The sequence below is a fragment of the Stylophora pistillata genome, chromosome 8, assembly GCF_964205215.1.
Source record: "Stylophora pistillata chromosome 8, jaStyPist1.2, whole genome shotgun sequence".
Classification (NCBI taxonomy): domain Eukaryota; kingdom Metazoa; phylum Cnidaria; class Anthozoa; order Scleractinia; family Pocilloporidae; genus Stylophora; species Stylophora pistillata.
The window spans coordinates 18,671,249-18,688,649 of record NC_142526.1 but is presented as its reverse complement, the minus strand read 5'-3'; the positions used below and the strand labels follow the sequence as shown (position 1 = coordinate 18,688,649).

The 17,401-nt window shown below is 39.4% G+C and overlaps 3 protein-coding genes across 4 annotated transcripts; all 3 read right to left on the bottom strand.

Annotated features, from left to right (window-relative positions):
• Positions 1 to 3,436: 3,436 nt before the first annotated feature.
• Positions 3,437 to 4,857, bottom strand: LOC148725329 (adenosine receptor A2a-like). The gene has a single exon (XM_088729309.1). The coding sequence runs from the start codon at positions 4,632 to 4,634 to the stop codon at positions 3,711 to 3,713; it is 924 nt and encodes a 307-aa protein (XP_088585435.1). The 5' UTR covers positions 4,635 to 4,857; the 3' UTR covers positions 3,437 to 3,710.
• Positions 4,858 to 8,210: 3,353 nt separating this feature from the next.
• Positions 8,211 to 11,581, bottom strand: LOC148725328 (adenosine receptor A2a-like). The gene has a single exon (XM_088730894.1). The coding sequence runs from the start codon at positions 9,425 to 9,427 to the stop codon at positions 8,504 to 8,506; it is 924 nt and encodes a 307-aa protein (XP_088587020.1). The 5' UTR covers positions 9,428 to 11,581; the 3' UTR covers positions 8,211 to 8,503.
• A 1,763-nt stretch (positions 11,582 to 13,344) lies between these two features.
• On the bottom strand, positions 13,345 to 17,009 carry LOC148725327 (uncharacterized). 2 transcript variants are annotated; one of them, XM_088730867.1, is made up of 6 exons: positions 16,258 to 16,973; positions 15,827 to 15,885; positions 15,340 to 15,434; positions 14,938 to 15,020; positions 14,239 to 14,293; positions 13,345 to 14,022 (listed from the first exon to the last, which is right to left on the bottom strand). In XM_088730867.1, exons 3-6 carry the CDS (start codon positions 15,421 to 15,423, stop codon positions 13,942 to 13,944), a joined length of 303 nt encoding a protein of 100 aa, XP_088586993.1. In that variant the 5' UTR covers positions 15,424 to 15,434; positions 15,827 to 15,885; positions 16,258 to 16,973; the 3' UTR covers positions 13,345 to 13,941. The 2 variants fall into 2 exon arrangements, with proteins under 2 accessions (XP_088586993.1, XP_088586992.1); XM_088730866.1 differs by lacking the exon at positions 15,827 to 15,885 and having other exon boundaries at positions 16,258 to 17,009.
• Between the last annotated feature and the right edge of the window lie 392 nt (positions 17,010 to 17,401).

The following is a 17,401-nucleotide window of genomic DNA, read 5'->3' as shown; positions in this document are numbered from 1 at the left end:
AAAAAATCAAAACGTAAAGAAAAAAAGGACCGCAGCAAATAAAAAAATGCAACGCAAACAAAAAGTACTGCAGCAAATAAAATATGCAACGCAAACAAAAAAAAGAAAACGCAAACAAAAAAAGTTGGAACGCAACGCCAAGGAAGACTGGGTAATAGTTCGTAGTTTCCCGCCAAAGCAGCATGAACTGGAACTCGTTTTTGGTTATGGACGAAAGCGATCTGCGTAGGATTATAGAATATTATTTTCATCATGGGTATGAAAATAGAGTTATTATTGATTTTTTAGAGCAGCATGGTACTGTCATAAGTTCGCTGCAGAACATGGTTTCGGAAAGGCGAACAAGCAAAGGATGAAATGAGTGTTGGCGGGAAACTAAGAACTATTACCCAGTCTTCCTTGGCATTGCGTTCCAATTTTTTTTGTTTGCGTTTTCTTTTCTTTTTTTTGTTTGCGTTGCATATTTTATTTGCTGCAGTATTTTTTGTCTGGGGTGCATTTTTTTATTTGCTGCGGTACTTTTTTTTCTTTGCGTTTTGATTTTTTTATTTGCTGCAGTATATTTTTTTATTTGCTGCAGCATATTTTTTATTTGCTGCAGTTTATTTTTTGTTTGCGTTGAGCCTTCTGGGCCACCGTATCTATGGCTATCTTGTAGAAAATCCCATACAAATCCTTATAAATCGATATGCAAATTGTGTTCCTTGTGTGGTTCTCAAAGAGAGCTTGGGCTACCTATGTACTGTATAAGAACAGAAAAGTAACAGTCAAGGCAAAATCTACCAAATCGCTCAAATTCGCCATTTAGAACCACAGAAACGACAATACACGGCAAGTAAGGTAGGTTTACATTTATTTTGAGCCTTAAAATAGACATTCCTCGATATAATTTTACGATATTACGACTCTTCAATATTCTCCCATACATTTCTTTATATTTCGAACAAACGACCAGACACGCCACTTGTGTGGGCCCCCTGTGATCGAAACAATACCAGAATGCGTGGTGAATGCATTTGAAGGACTACTATAATGAAGTGGAGGGGACAGGGGGGCGGGAGCCCGGGAGAACAAGGGGCGGGAGAGGGAGGGAAGCGGTATCTACACGAGAGCAGGAACTGGGAGCAGAAATAAATAGGGCGATAGTTTGTTATTTATTACTGGGTATTACTCAGTCAAAAACACTTATCGAGCAAGGTTTTGAAATTTCCAGTTAACATCTACCGATGCTTTAAAACAATTTCCGAGGCAAGAAAACGTAAATTTGTACCCGGGCTGGAAAAACAGCATTACTTCCGGTAAATTTGTGAATCTCTTCGAATTGATTACGTCATTGGTCATGAGATAGCATGTACAGTGTCTGGTAAGTTGTAGCTGTCGAAAATCTCCAACAAAGAAAGTGATTCAGGGTCATTCAGGTCAATTGTGACAAATGTCGTCAAAGACCATATTAATCGGTCTCAGTATTTTCCGTTGTGGCCACGAAAAACCCGTTCATGGATGACCTTCTTGGGAGCTCGCTCCTTATGACTGCACCTCCCAAATTACTGAAGATTTTGCCTCGTGGTACAAACTTGTTTCAAAGGAATGCCGCTTCAGTGAGCGCGCTGGAGAGTGCGGAGTGGTCCACTTCTCGACGCATTTTTTTATTTTGGAAGACTAAGGCACTTCCCATTAGGATAGGGCGTCAAACAGCATGGCAAGCCATCAGATTGGATTTTATAGACAACAAAGACAAAATGATAGCAAAAGATTACGAAATACACGGTAGGTGTGATTTCCTGTGCAGTTTGTATTATACACGGCAATTAAACATATTAGCAGCTGCCAAAAGTGCGGTTACATGCACTTTAATTCTCTTAAGCAAAAGATCCCTGCATTTTTTAACTTTTGAAGTAGGACGACTTAGGAGAGCGGGAGTCGGGAGGCAAGGGGGCACACAAGTACGGGAGGCGGGAGAGCGTGATACAGGGAGCGGGAGACTCCGAGCCCCCTGTCCCCCCTCCCAGTGAACTGATGTGAAAGAGGTATTGTTAGAACTGTTGAGTTGAGAAGAATAGTTTTGAGGATTATCCTTGATCAAGAGCTGCCCTGATTGCCAGCAACGGACTGTTGCAACCTCTATTGGGATTTTCATTCGTTACACACACAAATCATCTCCATAACGCGCGCGGCTTGGGAACGCTGGGGATAGGAGCAAGGAGAGGGTGAAGGGAAAATGTGTTGACGCGTGTTATGGCGCTTTCTCTTTTCCGATCGCCTGCCGTGTTCTTGTGCCGCATGTGCTGACTTTACGCACTGCGAAGACCATTAGGAACGCTTCCGCAATCACAAAAGACCAATTTGTTTAAACTTCTCTCTACTTATGGCATGAGTCACTTTAGCCCTTTAACTCCCATGAGTGACCAAGACAGAATTTCTCCTTACAATATCAATATAATATCAAGCAGACAAGTGTTGAGAATAAGGAGAAAAGAAAATCAGGTGATTATCAGTTGATCCAATACCAAATTCTCCAAACTAACATTATAAGAACTGTATGGCAGATAGTAGGGGGAATTTCTAATGAGATCTTGTGAGTGAAAGGGTTCAAAGACGCGCCCGTAGTTTGTTACACATCTAACTTTAGTTGTCAAGTCCAAACGATTAATAAATAGTACACGCGTGTAACTTCTTTCCACTGAGGAAGTGTTTGCGGGAGCACATGCATCTATTTTAGAAGAGAATGCAAATGAGACCAAAAAAAAAAAAAAAAAACAATAATTTTATTTTGTAACCTTAAAAAACAACAACCTCAACAAAAATTTATGCTTGTACTCTAAAAGGGATTTTTTGCCTGTTTTGGTCGGGTAGCCGCTCGACATTTTTGATCGGAGTACATCTGTCTAAGAACAGGAGGTCTAAACAGTTCTTATAGGTGTAAAACGTGTCTGTCCAAAATGACAAGTTATCTAAGCGGGTTGCCTTAAGGTGGTTTATCTTAATGGGTTGCTTTTTGCATACGTATCATGTGAATAGATTTGTGTGTAGTTTTTGTATTAAAAATATCAGCTTAACTTTGCTTTTGATAGAGGTTTTTTCAATTTATTTACGCTGCCATTAGGACTACATATCCACACTTATTGCAGTCATTGTTGACAAAGATACACCAGCAAAACATGGCGAAACGGTGTAAAAATGGTAACAACCCTTCGATTTTGGTCGGGTGGCCACTCGGCATTTTTGATCAGAGTGCATCTGTCTAAGAACAGGAAGTTTGAACAGTTCTTGCAGGTGTAAAACGATGTGTGTCGAAAAGGACAAATTATCTAAGCGGGTTGTTTTAGGCTGGTTTATCTTAATCAGGGGTTGCTGTTTGCATACGTATCATGTGAATAGATTTGTGTGTAGTTTTTTTATTAAAAATATCAGCTTAACTTTGCTTTTATTAGAGGTTATTTCAATTTATTTACGCTGCCATTAGGACTACATATCAATTATATATTAACTCTGCTGTCGCTTTCAAAAACCATCGCCGCTTGCTTATATTATCAGAACATTGACAGTCTTAACTCTACATTAGAAACTTTTGGGTAACTGCGCTCAGCTATCTGACACTAGCCATGGGTTGGAACTTTTTCCAGGCCCCTACTCTTCAAGGCTTATTTTTTTTCTATCTGTTCAGTTACAATTCAAGTATGAAGATCATTCATGTTACCTATTTCTAAAGCTTAATTTGATACACGGCAGATTTTTCTGATAGCATTCTTCATTTCTTGTCTCAATTCTCTTATTTTCCAGCACAATAATAATGGATTTAGAGTCGAGTTACTGTACATAAGGGTTATACTAAGAAACCAGACAAAGACAATTGACGGCGTACGTGATACGGTGGTCACGAACACTGTGGCTAATCCAAAAGGAACATAACAAGCAAGTAATGTCATTTGTACCCACAGTGCTGTGGATACTGTCTTTTTGTATCGCTCTTTGTTCAGTTGAATTCCTTCTCCATTCTGTTGTCCTTGGTGACCTTGGTCTTGCACTTGTGCTTGCGAGAGGCGAAGTGTGCGATAAATTTTGGTGTAGCAGAAGGTGGAGATTACCATGCACAATGAGAATCTTGCAGAGGAAATACCAAAAGCCACCGTGCGTCGATTGTAAAATTCGACCATTACCACGGAAGAAGACAAAAGCCAAAGAGCAACAATTAAAATTTTTACCCGCCTTGCAGTTACAACCTGTCTGTATCTTAGACCCAGCAACAGAGCAAGAAGTCTGTCGACACTTATTGCAGTCATTGTTGACAAAGATACACTGCTTAACAAAAAACTCGTATCAAGAACGATTGAAAACCCGGAACAACCACTCGAACGCTCCGGAGGGAAAGAGAAACCACAAAAAAGAGGATGCGCAACAAGACCAACTCCCAAATCTGTGCACGCGAGGCAGCCGAGCAAAAGTTTCGACGGCGGGTGAAGAGAGGTAGCCTTGTGAAGGGCAAAGATAAGCAGAACATTTCCTAAAACTGCACTGATGGACAGAGGAACGCCAAACATTAACATTATTATCTTATGAGTCAATGTAAGACCTGAAACGCAAGAAAATTCTTGGTTTGTAGATGTCGGGCTTACATCGTCAGTTGAATTCGCCATTATTTCAGTCGAGCGTATTGGTTTGGCTTGTCGACCAAATTATCATTCACTTTCTTTTGCTTCGTCAAGACTAATTTCATTCGCTGCAGATATTAATGTCTGCTGAAAATTAAAAAAAAAAATTCTTTTCAGTGTGAACGAATGGCAGGTCCGTTGAGAATAATGTCGGCCGTCCTCTATGCCGAATGTTTGCCAGTCAATTAGTATATTAAAACAAATTAAAGTGAATATTCTGGTTTCTCAGTTTTTTCGTTAAAAAAAAAAAAAACTGTCCAAATGGATCACCCTGCATTTCACAGGCTTTTTAGTTGGGGGTGAGGTTACACTCACTCAACTGATTTAGAGTTGTATGTCGCTTTTGTTTTACGTCTTTCGCATTTTATGAGAAAAAAGTCAAATGATAACTATACACTCCGTTCTAACACAAACGAGATGACAACGCGAATAAAAAGTATGTATTTAATACATGTGCTAGAAGAACGAAATAATTTCCAGTTAATCAATCCTCAGTACGGTTTTCTAACGGTTTTATCAAAACACAGGAAACTTGCAAAGTCTTATTTTCGACTTATTTTCATGGGTAATCTTGGTTGCATCGAGCAATTGTTGTCTAACTGATTGAATCAACGAAAAATACAGTGATTTTCTAGGAATGAAATAATTTGTGTTGAAACCTTTCCGATATACTCACCTCACATGCATTACTGAAAACGCGCATCCAAGCAGTCGGACTGTACCTGACGTCGCAACAAAGGGAAAAAGCCATTTTACTATACTTATAGATATCAAATTTGTTAAAAGCCTTTCTTAAATCTTTACCTTGCAAGGATGACTGGTTTTAACACAAAAAAGTCAGTCAGTCCCCCTTTTGATGCTTTGAAAAAAGCGAGCACCGACTCTCGCATGTGACATGTTGTCAGGGAAATGAAAAACTTACTACGTTGGATTAGCTTAATGTGTTGGCTGAGACAAATGCCAAATTCCACTAAAGGTATTATGAATGCTTTTTAACAACGCGGTGGCTTTCCCTGTTTAAGACATTCTTTAATTAATTAAAGAGAACGTTTACATGCCTTTGAAAGGCATGCGAAACCTTAAAAAACAAATAACCTTGGCCTAAGACCATTATTCGGCCGTCGTGGGCTAACCTTCGACAAAGGTAATTGAAAAAGATCTTCTCCTACGTTTCTTTATTCCAGGAGATACAGGTTTCTTGCGCATGCATGATATCTACAAGGCCTTTTCGCAGCCTCCTTGGGCGGCCAATATATGTTTGTCTTATCGTCCCAGAGGTCTGTATGAAATAATCATTATAATATATTATCATGATTATTTCACACAGACCTCTGGGACGATAACACAAACAAATCTAGCTTTAATTAATATTGAAAAAGGATTTATAGCGAAAAGCGATGTTAAGCTTGAGTTGGGCGGGAATTTTGATTTAATTAAAAAAACCTTTCCTTTGCACCCCTGCTTGCCGCGTTGAAGTGTTGAATGAAATTAAGACTGTTTTTAACAATCGTTTATTTATTTTGTTATTATTTTTTTAACAGTACTTGCCGCACTATAGTTAGTAAATCTGTACTTCAAACTGACTAGATCGACATGAACACCACAAACAATGAAACCACAACGGAGAACAAGGGGAAGACGACCCAAGCGAGGTTATGCTATATTCTCAATCTAATTTGATGTGATCAAAAGGGAAAAATTCACCTTGCCAAAGAAATCTAAGATGAAAAGATGAAAGAACCCATAGAATAATTCTGTAAAGCCACTGTTGCGTCCCCCCCCTTCCCCCCCACGAAAAAAGTTCCTTTAGAAGCCACCAATATAAATAACAAGGGGCCTAAACAGTTCTTGCGAGTTTCAGACACGTTTTTGATAAAAAAATGGCAAATCAACAAAGCTGCTTTTCCTCAATGGAGAAGTCTGTAAATGTATTATTTAAAACAAAGCTTGTGTTGTTCACTAAAATAGCATAATTTTATGACCAATTCTGTCCAGATCAACGCAGTTGTTGCTCAGCTCATTTCGTGTAATACTCGCCAGTGATCATCATCAGAGCCACGGTTTCCAAGAGATACTTACTCTTTCATTACCTACCTTCTGTATTCTGTCTTTATTTGACAATCATCTGTCTATCAATCAAGTACAATCATATCACTTGATTACAGTCAGGAGCCCCAAGTGATTTTTTAGGTTCGGCTTTTAGGGTATTTTTCGTGAAAAACCAAGCAGAAACCAAAATACTTACTAACAATGACTCCGTGGGGTGGTTTATGGCTCAGTTTGGTTTTGGTAAATGCTTGGCTTTTATTTTTTTGCATCATTCTACCGAGCTCACTAAGCTTTCAGGACGCCATTTTTTCCGAGAACGATATGCATGGTACTCTTTAAGAGGAGATCGGGCATATAAGTACGTATTACTATTGCTAAACTTTGTGAGGCGGCAAACAACTTGCTGCGTCAATAATCAAGAGTCTCTTAGTTTGTTGTGTTTAGCGTGTTTTTGGAGTGCAACGGGCTCATGGTCGGTTGTGACAGCCGAGAATCAAGGTGAGCAAAAAGCAGCATAACTGTGGGAAGCTTGGCACACGCTTATCAATTTTGTTTGTTTTAATAGATTACCGTGGAAGGCGTCAGTGGATCTTCCAGGGATGGCTGACCATCACAAGAGTTGAAGTGAACGGTATGTATTCTAAGCGCCTTGGTATTTGGTATGTCTTAAACATGGTAAATAGGAGCTTACATAAAGCATATGTCAGGTCATTTTTAAAACGTACCAGGTACAGTTGCCCGTTCAGAATCCTCTTTCCATTTCTAATAAAATAGAGGGCAAAATTACTGAATGCTGATTGGTCACGAGGAAGGTTTTTTTTTCTTAATTTTGCTTGAGAAGAGGGCAAAATTACTAGCTCATGATTGGTACTCAGGTTGCCTAGCAACAGCTTATGCTATCAAAAGGATGTTGTTGAAGATTCGTCTCGTTTCGAGATAGTTGACGAAGAATATATCGAAGAATTAAAAGACAAGATTGAAAACGAAAACACGACGAGAAGCACGGAGTACTGGAAGAACGTTTTTAAAAAGTGGGCGAATGAAAGAAACTTCCAAGCAAATTTAGAAGAGTACGAGAGCGATGTCCTCGGCCGAACACTGGCGCAGTTTTATGCCGAGTTACGAAAAGAAAACGGAGATGAATACGAGCCCGACTGCCTGAAAGTAATGCAGGCATCACTGGAGAGATGTCTAAAATCCAAAGCCTATCCAAAGTCCTGGTATCTTTGTGCAAAAATAAAATTTCATTCAGCTCGGCATTCGTGCATTTGTGGCCATTGATTCTCTGTCAACTTTAAATGGCTTCCTATGACTGATTACTGAAGAGCGCATTCAGAAATTCAGTAATTTTCCACTCAATTTCATTAACAAGTAATCGCAATGGGTCCTCGTAAAATTAAGGATTAATATCGCTCGTGTTTTCAGAAGTTGCTGAAATTGCCCGAGTCGCTTGGCGACTCGGGCAATTTCAGCAACTTCTGAAAACACAAGTGATATTAATCCTTAATTTTACTCGGCCCCATTCGATTACCTATACTTATTCTAAACAAGATAATATCTGCTCGTCATTCCCAAGGAATGACCTTAATCCCCATAATCATCTTCAAAATAATTAGATCATTTTGTCTGTACTTCGCTGCTCTAGAGGCGTCGTTGTGTGTTCGGCAGTTCTTGACTCTCACCTATTCGGGTAAAAGTGATAGATAAAGGTCGATTCTTGAGCAAACTTTTAATCAGCGTTATTTGCGGTGGACTCGTTACTTTTCCGTGAGGTCACGATACCGTTGGGTTTCTTCGTGCTGTGATTAACAACAAAACTTTTTTATAGTGTCCTTTACTGCTTGCCTTAACTCTCTCATCCTCCAGCAATACAGCAATGGGTTCAGAGTTGAGTAAAAATGCATCAGAGCTGCTGTTAAAGCAAAAGGAAACTGATAGAGTGGTGTATTCAATCCAGGGATGATTGTAAAACCAAACAATAAACCAAATGGGAGATAACACGTTAGAAATAACACTTGGACCCAAACTGCGGTGGTCACTGTCTTTCTGTATCGCGCCTCGTTCAGTTGAATTCCTTCTCCATTCTGTTGTTCTGGATGACTTTGATTTTGCACTTGCACTTGTGCTTGAGAAAGACGGAGTGTGTAGTAAATTTTTATGTAGCAGAAAGAAGAGATCACTATGCACGAAAAAAGTGATGCAAAAGCCATGCGTAAAGCAAGAATTACACTGTGGATTGCTACCATTGTCACAGAAATGCTTAAAAGCCATAGAAAGGCAATCAAGCATTTTACCCGCCACACAGTTACCACCTGTCTGTATCTCAGTCCTAGCAACAGAGCAAGAAGTCTGTCGACGCTAACTGCAGTCGTTGTTGTCAAAGATACACCTCTAAACACAAGAGCCGAGATGGTTAAAAGGATCCAAAGGGTGTAACAAACAATCGATTGTTCTGGGGAGAAAGAGAGAGCACCATAAAGAGGATATGAGATGAGGCTCGTTGCCAAATCTGTGCACGCAAGACAATTGAGCAAAAGCTTTGACGGTGGATGAGGCGAAGAAACCTTTCGAAGACCAACAATGATCAGAACATTTCCTAAAACTGCACTGATAAACAGAGGAAGGGCCAAAATTAAGACTGTAATCTTAGGAGTCCCTACAAGACTTAAATTGCAGTAATATTCCTGGTTTGTAATTGTGTGGTTTCCATCTTCCGTTGAACTTGCCATTATTCCAGTCAAGCGTGTTGCTTAAGCTTGTTATCCAAGTTGTCTTCATATGAGCAGGGTTTGGTTTAAATTTGAATGACCCCTAATGATTAAAAAATAGTGTTTTTGTATAGAGAAAATAGGTTCAAATGGAATAAGGAAAAGTAACCAAAGCGCAGATTCTGTATTTATTCTTATTTTCTTGTTTGGTTAAACACTGATCTAATTAGATCATATATGCTCTCCGTGGTATTCTATCAGTGATATATGAATATATATCTTGCTGCTTGTCTGCTTGTCTTCGCCCTTCCTAGTCGGCGTAATAAAAATCCACTTGGCTGGATAGCCGCCTTTAAATTTTCCAATGTTCATTGTGAATTGGTAAATCCATATCAAAAGATAAGCGATGGATTATCATGTCAATTGACCTTTCTTGTTTCCAAATGCAACCCGCTTTGAGTCCTTTTGCTTGTCTAAAAATGTTTTTTGAAACACAATTTTATATCTTTTTAATTTAAATGAGCTAAAAAAATCTCCCCCCTTCACTCCTCCTCAATAGAAAATCCTAAAATTAGAAAGGAGCGAGTTCGAGAAGAATTATTCATCACTTATGCGTGAAAAAGGAAGAAAAGGTGTTTTCCTTTACTTTTCTAAGCCGTTAGAAAAAGTAGCTTATTGCTGTCTAGTCTTTCATCATAGAAGTTTTAACACAGTTTGGACCTAATAAAGTTCAGCCGGCTTTCTACTCGAGTGAGATCAGCGTGTAAATTGTAAATTGGTTTAGAGGTACAGGACTTTTAATTTCAATTTTCCTACTGTGCAGTAAAGAATGATAAGCAATGAAACGGAGAAATTTTTCAGACCGAAAACATGTCAGATCTTCATTTAAAAGATTTGATAATGTGATTTGAAATCTGAACAAATACATGCACATCTGAGGGAAAACATCGCAGGTGTTTCTTGGTCAAAATGTTCCCTTCACAAATTTTTCAGACTTAGTCTCATACTTGATTTAAATGAGATGTTGGGTAACCTAGTTCATCAATAATCGCTTTTGAATAAATAAGGAACGATGTACCTCGATACTGGAGTGTCTTGCATATTATGCTGATCTTGTAGGTGCTACAGAGCCATCAGAATACAAGTAGAACGTGAAGATTAAGCATTTTGCTCATCTTTGATTTTTGTTGGTTTTAAGAGTACTCATAATAGGCAGCTGTGAGAACCGACTGTTTCATCTTCTTGTTTGCATGTGTGTGTAAAAGTAATTAGTTAAGTTGAATGCTTTTGATTGGAAATTTGCGTTTAATTGCAAATTTGGTCAATGGTAATTTGAATGTTAATCAGCACTCAAGAACGCATGTAGGTTCTTAAAACATCGTCAGGTGTTTCATCATCAAACTATTCTTTTCAGGGTTTCATATGATTTTCTCCCAGTAGTATCAGACGCACAACCAAACAAAAACCTATCGATTTTCTAGCTCCTGCCTGTTCGATCGCCTCAGCTTATTGGAGAAGTTTTGTAGGAGAGAGCAAATCGTGATTGTATCTTGTAAGAAGATGATGCCACCGACTGTAAATCAAGTCCATTATGTGGTTTGTAATGATGGAAATCTCAGGAACCGGTCTAGCCAAATGACCAAATCTCCATATCGACAAGGATAGGCAAAGCGCTTGAGATACATGTATAGTGCAGGTACCGAAGCAACAACTAAACCATTGTAAGTTGTTATCTCGTCAGGTAGCTGTAGCTGTTCAGCAAGTTTATAAATGTCCTCCCTGTAGAAACGAAACTCGGCCTTGCATTCGTCGTTCGATTTCTCGTCAAAATCGAACCTGTCGTAGTTCCAGTACGGAAACTCTGGATTTGTTGACTTGTGACAGTCGTACAAAAGTACAAATTCTTGTTCGTTTATAGAGTTGCTTCCATAAGCGTATGCGATACAAGCTCTCGCTTCTCTGAAGTTAGGTATTTTAGTTTAAACAACTCGCCTTGTCAAAAGATAAAAACAAACTTCAAAAACAAACTTCAGAAACGGCGGGAAAATTTGCCGGCCGCGCATAAACGTCGTCGTCTTTACAGCGAATCGTAAATTTAAATTTCTACAGGACGACGACGCGGGACTATAAGGTGACTCAACGGCGCCGTAGTGCGAAAGTCGTCGATTCGTAAGCTCCCTATTTTGCGGGAACAACGCCGTCCTCGCCCTAGTCTCTTTCGTGCACCGACGTCGCCGTCGCTATGAAAACTCTCGGTGCTAAAGGTCCCTATTATCGACCAAGGACATTTTAATTTAATTACAGTATCAGATTTCTAACTGTCGGAATACGTCGCTAAGCCCTTCACGCATTATCGTTGGCAATGGGCGACACATGACGCTTGCATTCAGTCATTTAGCTTTAACTAATCCCATGATGCTTGAAATCTAATCAATCGTTATCTTTTAGTAGTCTGATACACACTAGTCTGTGATCTTTTAATCCACAAGAAGTTACTTTTATTTGTCAAAATGCAGAATATTGCACTATAGTACAAAGTCGAAAGAAGAAGGCAATCTTTAACTTGTCATCTTCATCAGTGTGAAAAGGGTTTATCTTCCTGAGATGATTTTCTCTCTAGTGTAGATCCCTTATTGATTTTGTGAAGTCATCTGTCAAGTTAAACTCGTGATGTAGATATCAAGGAACGAAGAACTGAAACAAGTTGAGTAGTCGTAGAGCAGGCAAAGAAACTGTAACTCTCTTCTATCAGCCTTTAGTCAAAATTACTAGTCAAATTCTCGTGACTTCAGGAAATCAATCAGTTGAATATAGGTAAGATTGGTTAACGACCTTTTCTGATTGGTCACTTGCAAAATTATTGTAGCTCAACTCAGTCCTCATGAATGACCTTAGGTTAGGATTTCCTTCGCAAACTCATGTCTGACATTTATTTTTATCCCTCTCGAACTAAATTGGTTAGAAAACTCTGTGTGATGTGTGGGAAATAAGCTGTTGGCTGAGTTGGGTGCTTCAGCTCGTCTTAAATTTTATCTGGACGTGCTAACCCAATTGAAAATTAATACTCGGTCTATACTTTAATTGGCTTTTGTTTACTCTTCCGGTGCGTCTTGAAAACACAAATAATTTTATTTTGTCGAGTGTACAGGAGACTGTTTGTTTTACTATGGGCGGGCTTCCTTGATTAATGCATGAGAGAAGCACGTCAACTGATAGAAATCGCTTGGCGCTGTGGCAACGTAATGGAAGGATTGAATGCTATTTATTACTTTAGATGGGCTGTTTATGGAAAATTTTTATTTGTTTAATTGCAAACACTGGACGCGCTTTATTTTTGCTATAGACTGAATCTTTTATACTTGGCTTGTTTTGGTTTTGTTTAGTGTCAAAGGCTCCTTAGAGCAACCTCATGGTATGAGTTTTTGGCGCCCTCTACGTAACCCGGCCTGCGATCTGGCTTTCTTTGGAAAGTTTTTATGATCGTGGGCAACACGTGCTGGAACAATTATTGTGTTTGTAAGCGTTTTGATGGAGAAAAATTGTCTGAATTGTGTGAAGAATTAGTTAAGATACTGGCTTTGGTTTGCATTGTCGCGGTGTTTGGGTCTTCACGCACGAATCGTTCATGTTATCGTCACGTTTAGGACTCAGACGCCCATTTCTCTGCAGTCGAGTATTCTGTAGCATATTTCCTTTCCATTTTTGGCTCCACAAATTAAAGGCGTGTTTTGATCAAGTTTGGAATCAAAAACCATCACGCTTCAAGGGACAGGACGCCATTTTGAATCTGTCCAAGTTGTTCGGCATATTCTCGCCTTTGTACCACCCCCCCCCCCCCCAAAGGTACGTACGCCGTGACTTTGAACAGGTAAGCTTGTTGGAGAGGGGGAGATAAAGTGTTTAATCCAGGTTCAATGCATAAATTAATGTCTAACAAAGTGAGTGAGTGATTTTTAATTGAATTTCACCCCCAAACCCTAAACCCCATAGCATGACTTACGTCATACCACGAGGTAAAAATGATATACACAGAAAACATGCATAACAAAAATAATAATTTAATGAAAGTTTGATGAGTCCCTGAACCAGAGCGATGTAAACAACCACAACCTCGTTCTCAGGGTCTCTCATCTTTTCGCCCCTCTCTCGCTCCAGGGGGCAGGAAGATGAGAGACCCTGGGAATGAGGTTGAAACAAGCAGTGGCCGTAAAGGTTGTCGCGTCAGGATTGGTTCACGTTTTATTTCTGATTACTTAAGAGAGAGTGGTGCGAGTTTGTTTAAAATCAATCGTGAGGTTATTGAAGCTAATCCAGATTTCTTGAAACACTCAATCAAAAACCACTTCGATAGCTTAATTAAGTCTATTAGTTACTTGGCTAATTACATAATACAAATCTGCACTATGCAGCGTTCAATGACTGAATGTTTCTTAGCGCCTAGGCCTGAAATCTCACGATACAGATCGAGAGTTTTCAGGCCTAGACGTACAGATCTACAGACTTTCTTGAAATGGAAGTGAATGTGTCAAGAACTACTAGCATTCTGGGCGATGATCATTGTCCTGCGTAGGAGCGTTCCTCAATGTTTGCACTCTAATGTTTATTCTCTCTGTTTCCTGCAGAAAAGAAAATATGAAAAGTGAAGCACATTGAAAAATAATCCCCACTATAGAGAGCTCAAAGTTTTGCGTAATGTTTGTTTGTGCTTTGATGTAGCTTTTTGACCTTTGTAAACGATAAGGCAATAAGAGGAACAAGAAACGCGTTGGGAAACAAACTATCCTGATAACAGGTGGATATGGGTGTTGCGTTATGCTCCACGTAACGCTTACCTGATCAGCAACTAAAATCGGATACACATGTGGTCGCAATGTTAACCCGCAGTTTCTGAAACGAAAAAAGGTTTTGTTTCTTGTTCAAAAGAAGTTTGATTATACATGTAGTAATTAAATAATTTGGATATATCAACAAAGTTGAAATGGTAAATTAGCCACCGTAATGATTACAAAAGCTGACGTTTCGAGCGTTAGCCCTTCGTCGGAGCGACATGTAGTAGTTAGCTTTTTAGAATTTTTTAGAATTTATAATTTAATTCATTCGCCACGGGAATGGCAGGAGAAAGGAATAGAACCTTCGTCCCAATTGACACCTAACTCCTTTTGTACCCACCCATCCCACCCCAGGGGAGGACATCCATCACACAGTAATCTCTTGTGTGGGAAATTAACGTCTCCTACCCCAACCCTGCAGAAGACGGGACCTCCATTTATTCGTCCCTATCCGAGAAGACTAGAATATCTAACCATTTCTTGATGTTATAGAAAGAAAGCAAATTCTTCTCATTTATTTTAAGACCTTGAATGTTGGTCCGGCCGGGGCCGGAGTTACATAACCATTATGTGAGTAACAGCCCAGTCTGGTTAATCATCCTAAAACGCTAGGAACAGTGCAGGGTACTTCGTTCAGTCCTCTGACCTCGTTCATGATGAGTTACATGTTTCAAAGTAAAATCAGTTTGGATTGTTACTTACGTGTTACGGGTACGTAAGTCGTTTTGCTGTGAACATTGGGTGGCTATGTTTCCTCTCTCCGTCAACCACATCTCACAAAAGCCCTAATAAAGTAAAAAAAAAAGGGATGAAAGTTTTTTTGGAGGACTAAGGAAGATAATGGTGCCCACGTTATTTTCGCCAAGAAGTAGAAGGCTTTTAATTCACTTGCTTCTAACTAGCTTGCCGTAATTTCTTGAAAAATGAATTTGACGTTAAAAACTTCATTTTCCCACTTTCATTGATCGCGATGTAATTATACTTAAAGTGTGACTTGATAAAACTCAACAGGTCATGACCATAAAGAAGGCTCTTCCTTTACCTGATATGAGTAGTATAACACTTATTGTGATTTACTCATTTATTAGGGAGACCAGAATTCACCTCTGTCTCAAAGTCTAATCCATTTGTGACTCCACCTTGCGAAAATAGGGATCTATAGACTATCTCCACTTGCGGGGCGTCCATCTTTCCTAATCCTACATCGAATTCAAAACGGTGTGTATCAGTATTTCATCAGTCATTTCATCAGTCGTTATAATCTATAGTAATTGTCCCTTTCTTCTCTCAATTGGGTCTTGATCATGAAACGAGATCAGACAATGTGGACCAATAGATTTTGCTCAGTGTTCGCTTATAGATAGCGAACACCGAGGATATCTCCCTGCCTCCACGCTGCCTGCCAGCAGCGTGGAGGCAGGGAGATATCCTCGCTTTAGAATGGCTAAGAATTCAAAAACAAAATCTTACATGATGACATGATAGGCAAGAAGGGCACTTGCCTGACCCTAATTAATGAAAAATCGAAATAACCAGAGAAAAAGGCCATAAAACCCTGATTAGCATTATGATGTAAACGCTGTGAACTTACGCGCTATTATTTCTTGAATTTTCGGTTCTGTTTGAGTCCTGATTTTTCTAACAGAAAGGCTTGAGAGATAAAAAAATCATTGGTGGTGAAACGTAAAAGATAAAAATTGTATAGTTTGATAGCATGCAAAAGTAAAACTTGTCCGTAAATAGACTTCATGGCCATATGAAATCCTTCATTTGGATTTCGTACAGTAGGAAAACATCCGGTGTTTTCTTCCAATTTTGTTTCTACACAGTTTGGAACAAATTAGGTCTTGGTGTGTATCCGGGTTTTACTCAGAAAGCCACGTGAATACACGAGAGTGGCCGATTGAGGTTTTTGTGGTTCTAATTTCGACGAAGCCACATGTACGCTTTCTTTCTCTGCTCTACGTGAAATTAAGGAAGACCTTATGATATGAAGAAAATGTCACAAGGGTAGCAACTTACCGCACTCTTGGGAGTTATCTAAATGTGCCAAAAGCACTGTCACTTCGAAGAAGCGGCTGGTTTCGATTTCCAGTAACGCCTCTCTACAGAAGCTCTTCATTCATAATTTCAATTGTGGCGGCATCAGGGCATGCTCAGCTAAAATGTCGCTGACCAAAAATATGGCGCCAAATTAAAGTGGTGGCGGCTGGCCTGATCAGGGGCGCCATCATTTCCGTTTTTTTACTGGTATGCTGAGGTTCCTGATGTGTTCATGACCCCTGGTAGAGTTCTGATTACTTCCCTATGCTTTAAAATCTTTTGATTTATTTCTTCGTGGTCCATTTCAGCCAAGGGGACGCAGAAATTACTTGACCTGTACTTACAGTCAATAAAATCTGTTGCAGTTTGAGAAAGTTAAAGTGGCTGTTACAGCTCATAGATGGCGGCGAAATTGCGTCCTTGACATTAGCGATCGCAAAAGTAGTACGCCTGTGCCAAAATTTGATGGATGTAACCTTGAGAATTCTGCTGCGTGTTTGGGAAGTCACCTCCCGATCACTTGATCTTTCAGCGATGATGACGTCATCTGCGAAATTAGCGGTTTTCGAGACGTTCTTGAGACACTGTTGAGAAGCTTTCTTTACTCACAAGAGGTTTTTAAGCGCAGCACAAGTCTTTCGCTGAAGCGAAAATGGTTTAAAGGCAATATAGCGTTCAGTCAAGTCTAAAACTTTTAAATACGTCATAGGGCGAAAATGTGCCCAGGCATGCCACCCTTCATCAACATCCATATTCTCCATACCTTCATATACGTTTCCTTCAGTGCTGACAAAGAGAATTTGTTTGACAATTAGCAGCTTCTTAGGTTGATGATCGTTTCCTTTTATTCTCGTGGCCTCAATGAATGATTCATCAGTGTTACTGTAAGGAGAAATTATATGCTGGCCACTCTTAGGTTCCAAAGGGTAAATGAGCTAAAAAATAGATTAAAGGCTGAAAGTTTTTAAAAAAAACTGTGGTGCTGCGTCGGTGGGGGTAACAAGGTAATTTGGTTATATCAACTAAGTTGAAATTGTAAATTAGCCACCGTAACGAGTAAAAAAGCTTTTTTACTCGTTACGGTGGCCAATTTACAATTTCAACTTAGTTGATATAACCAAAT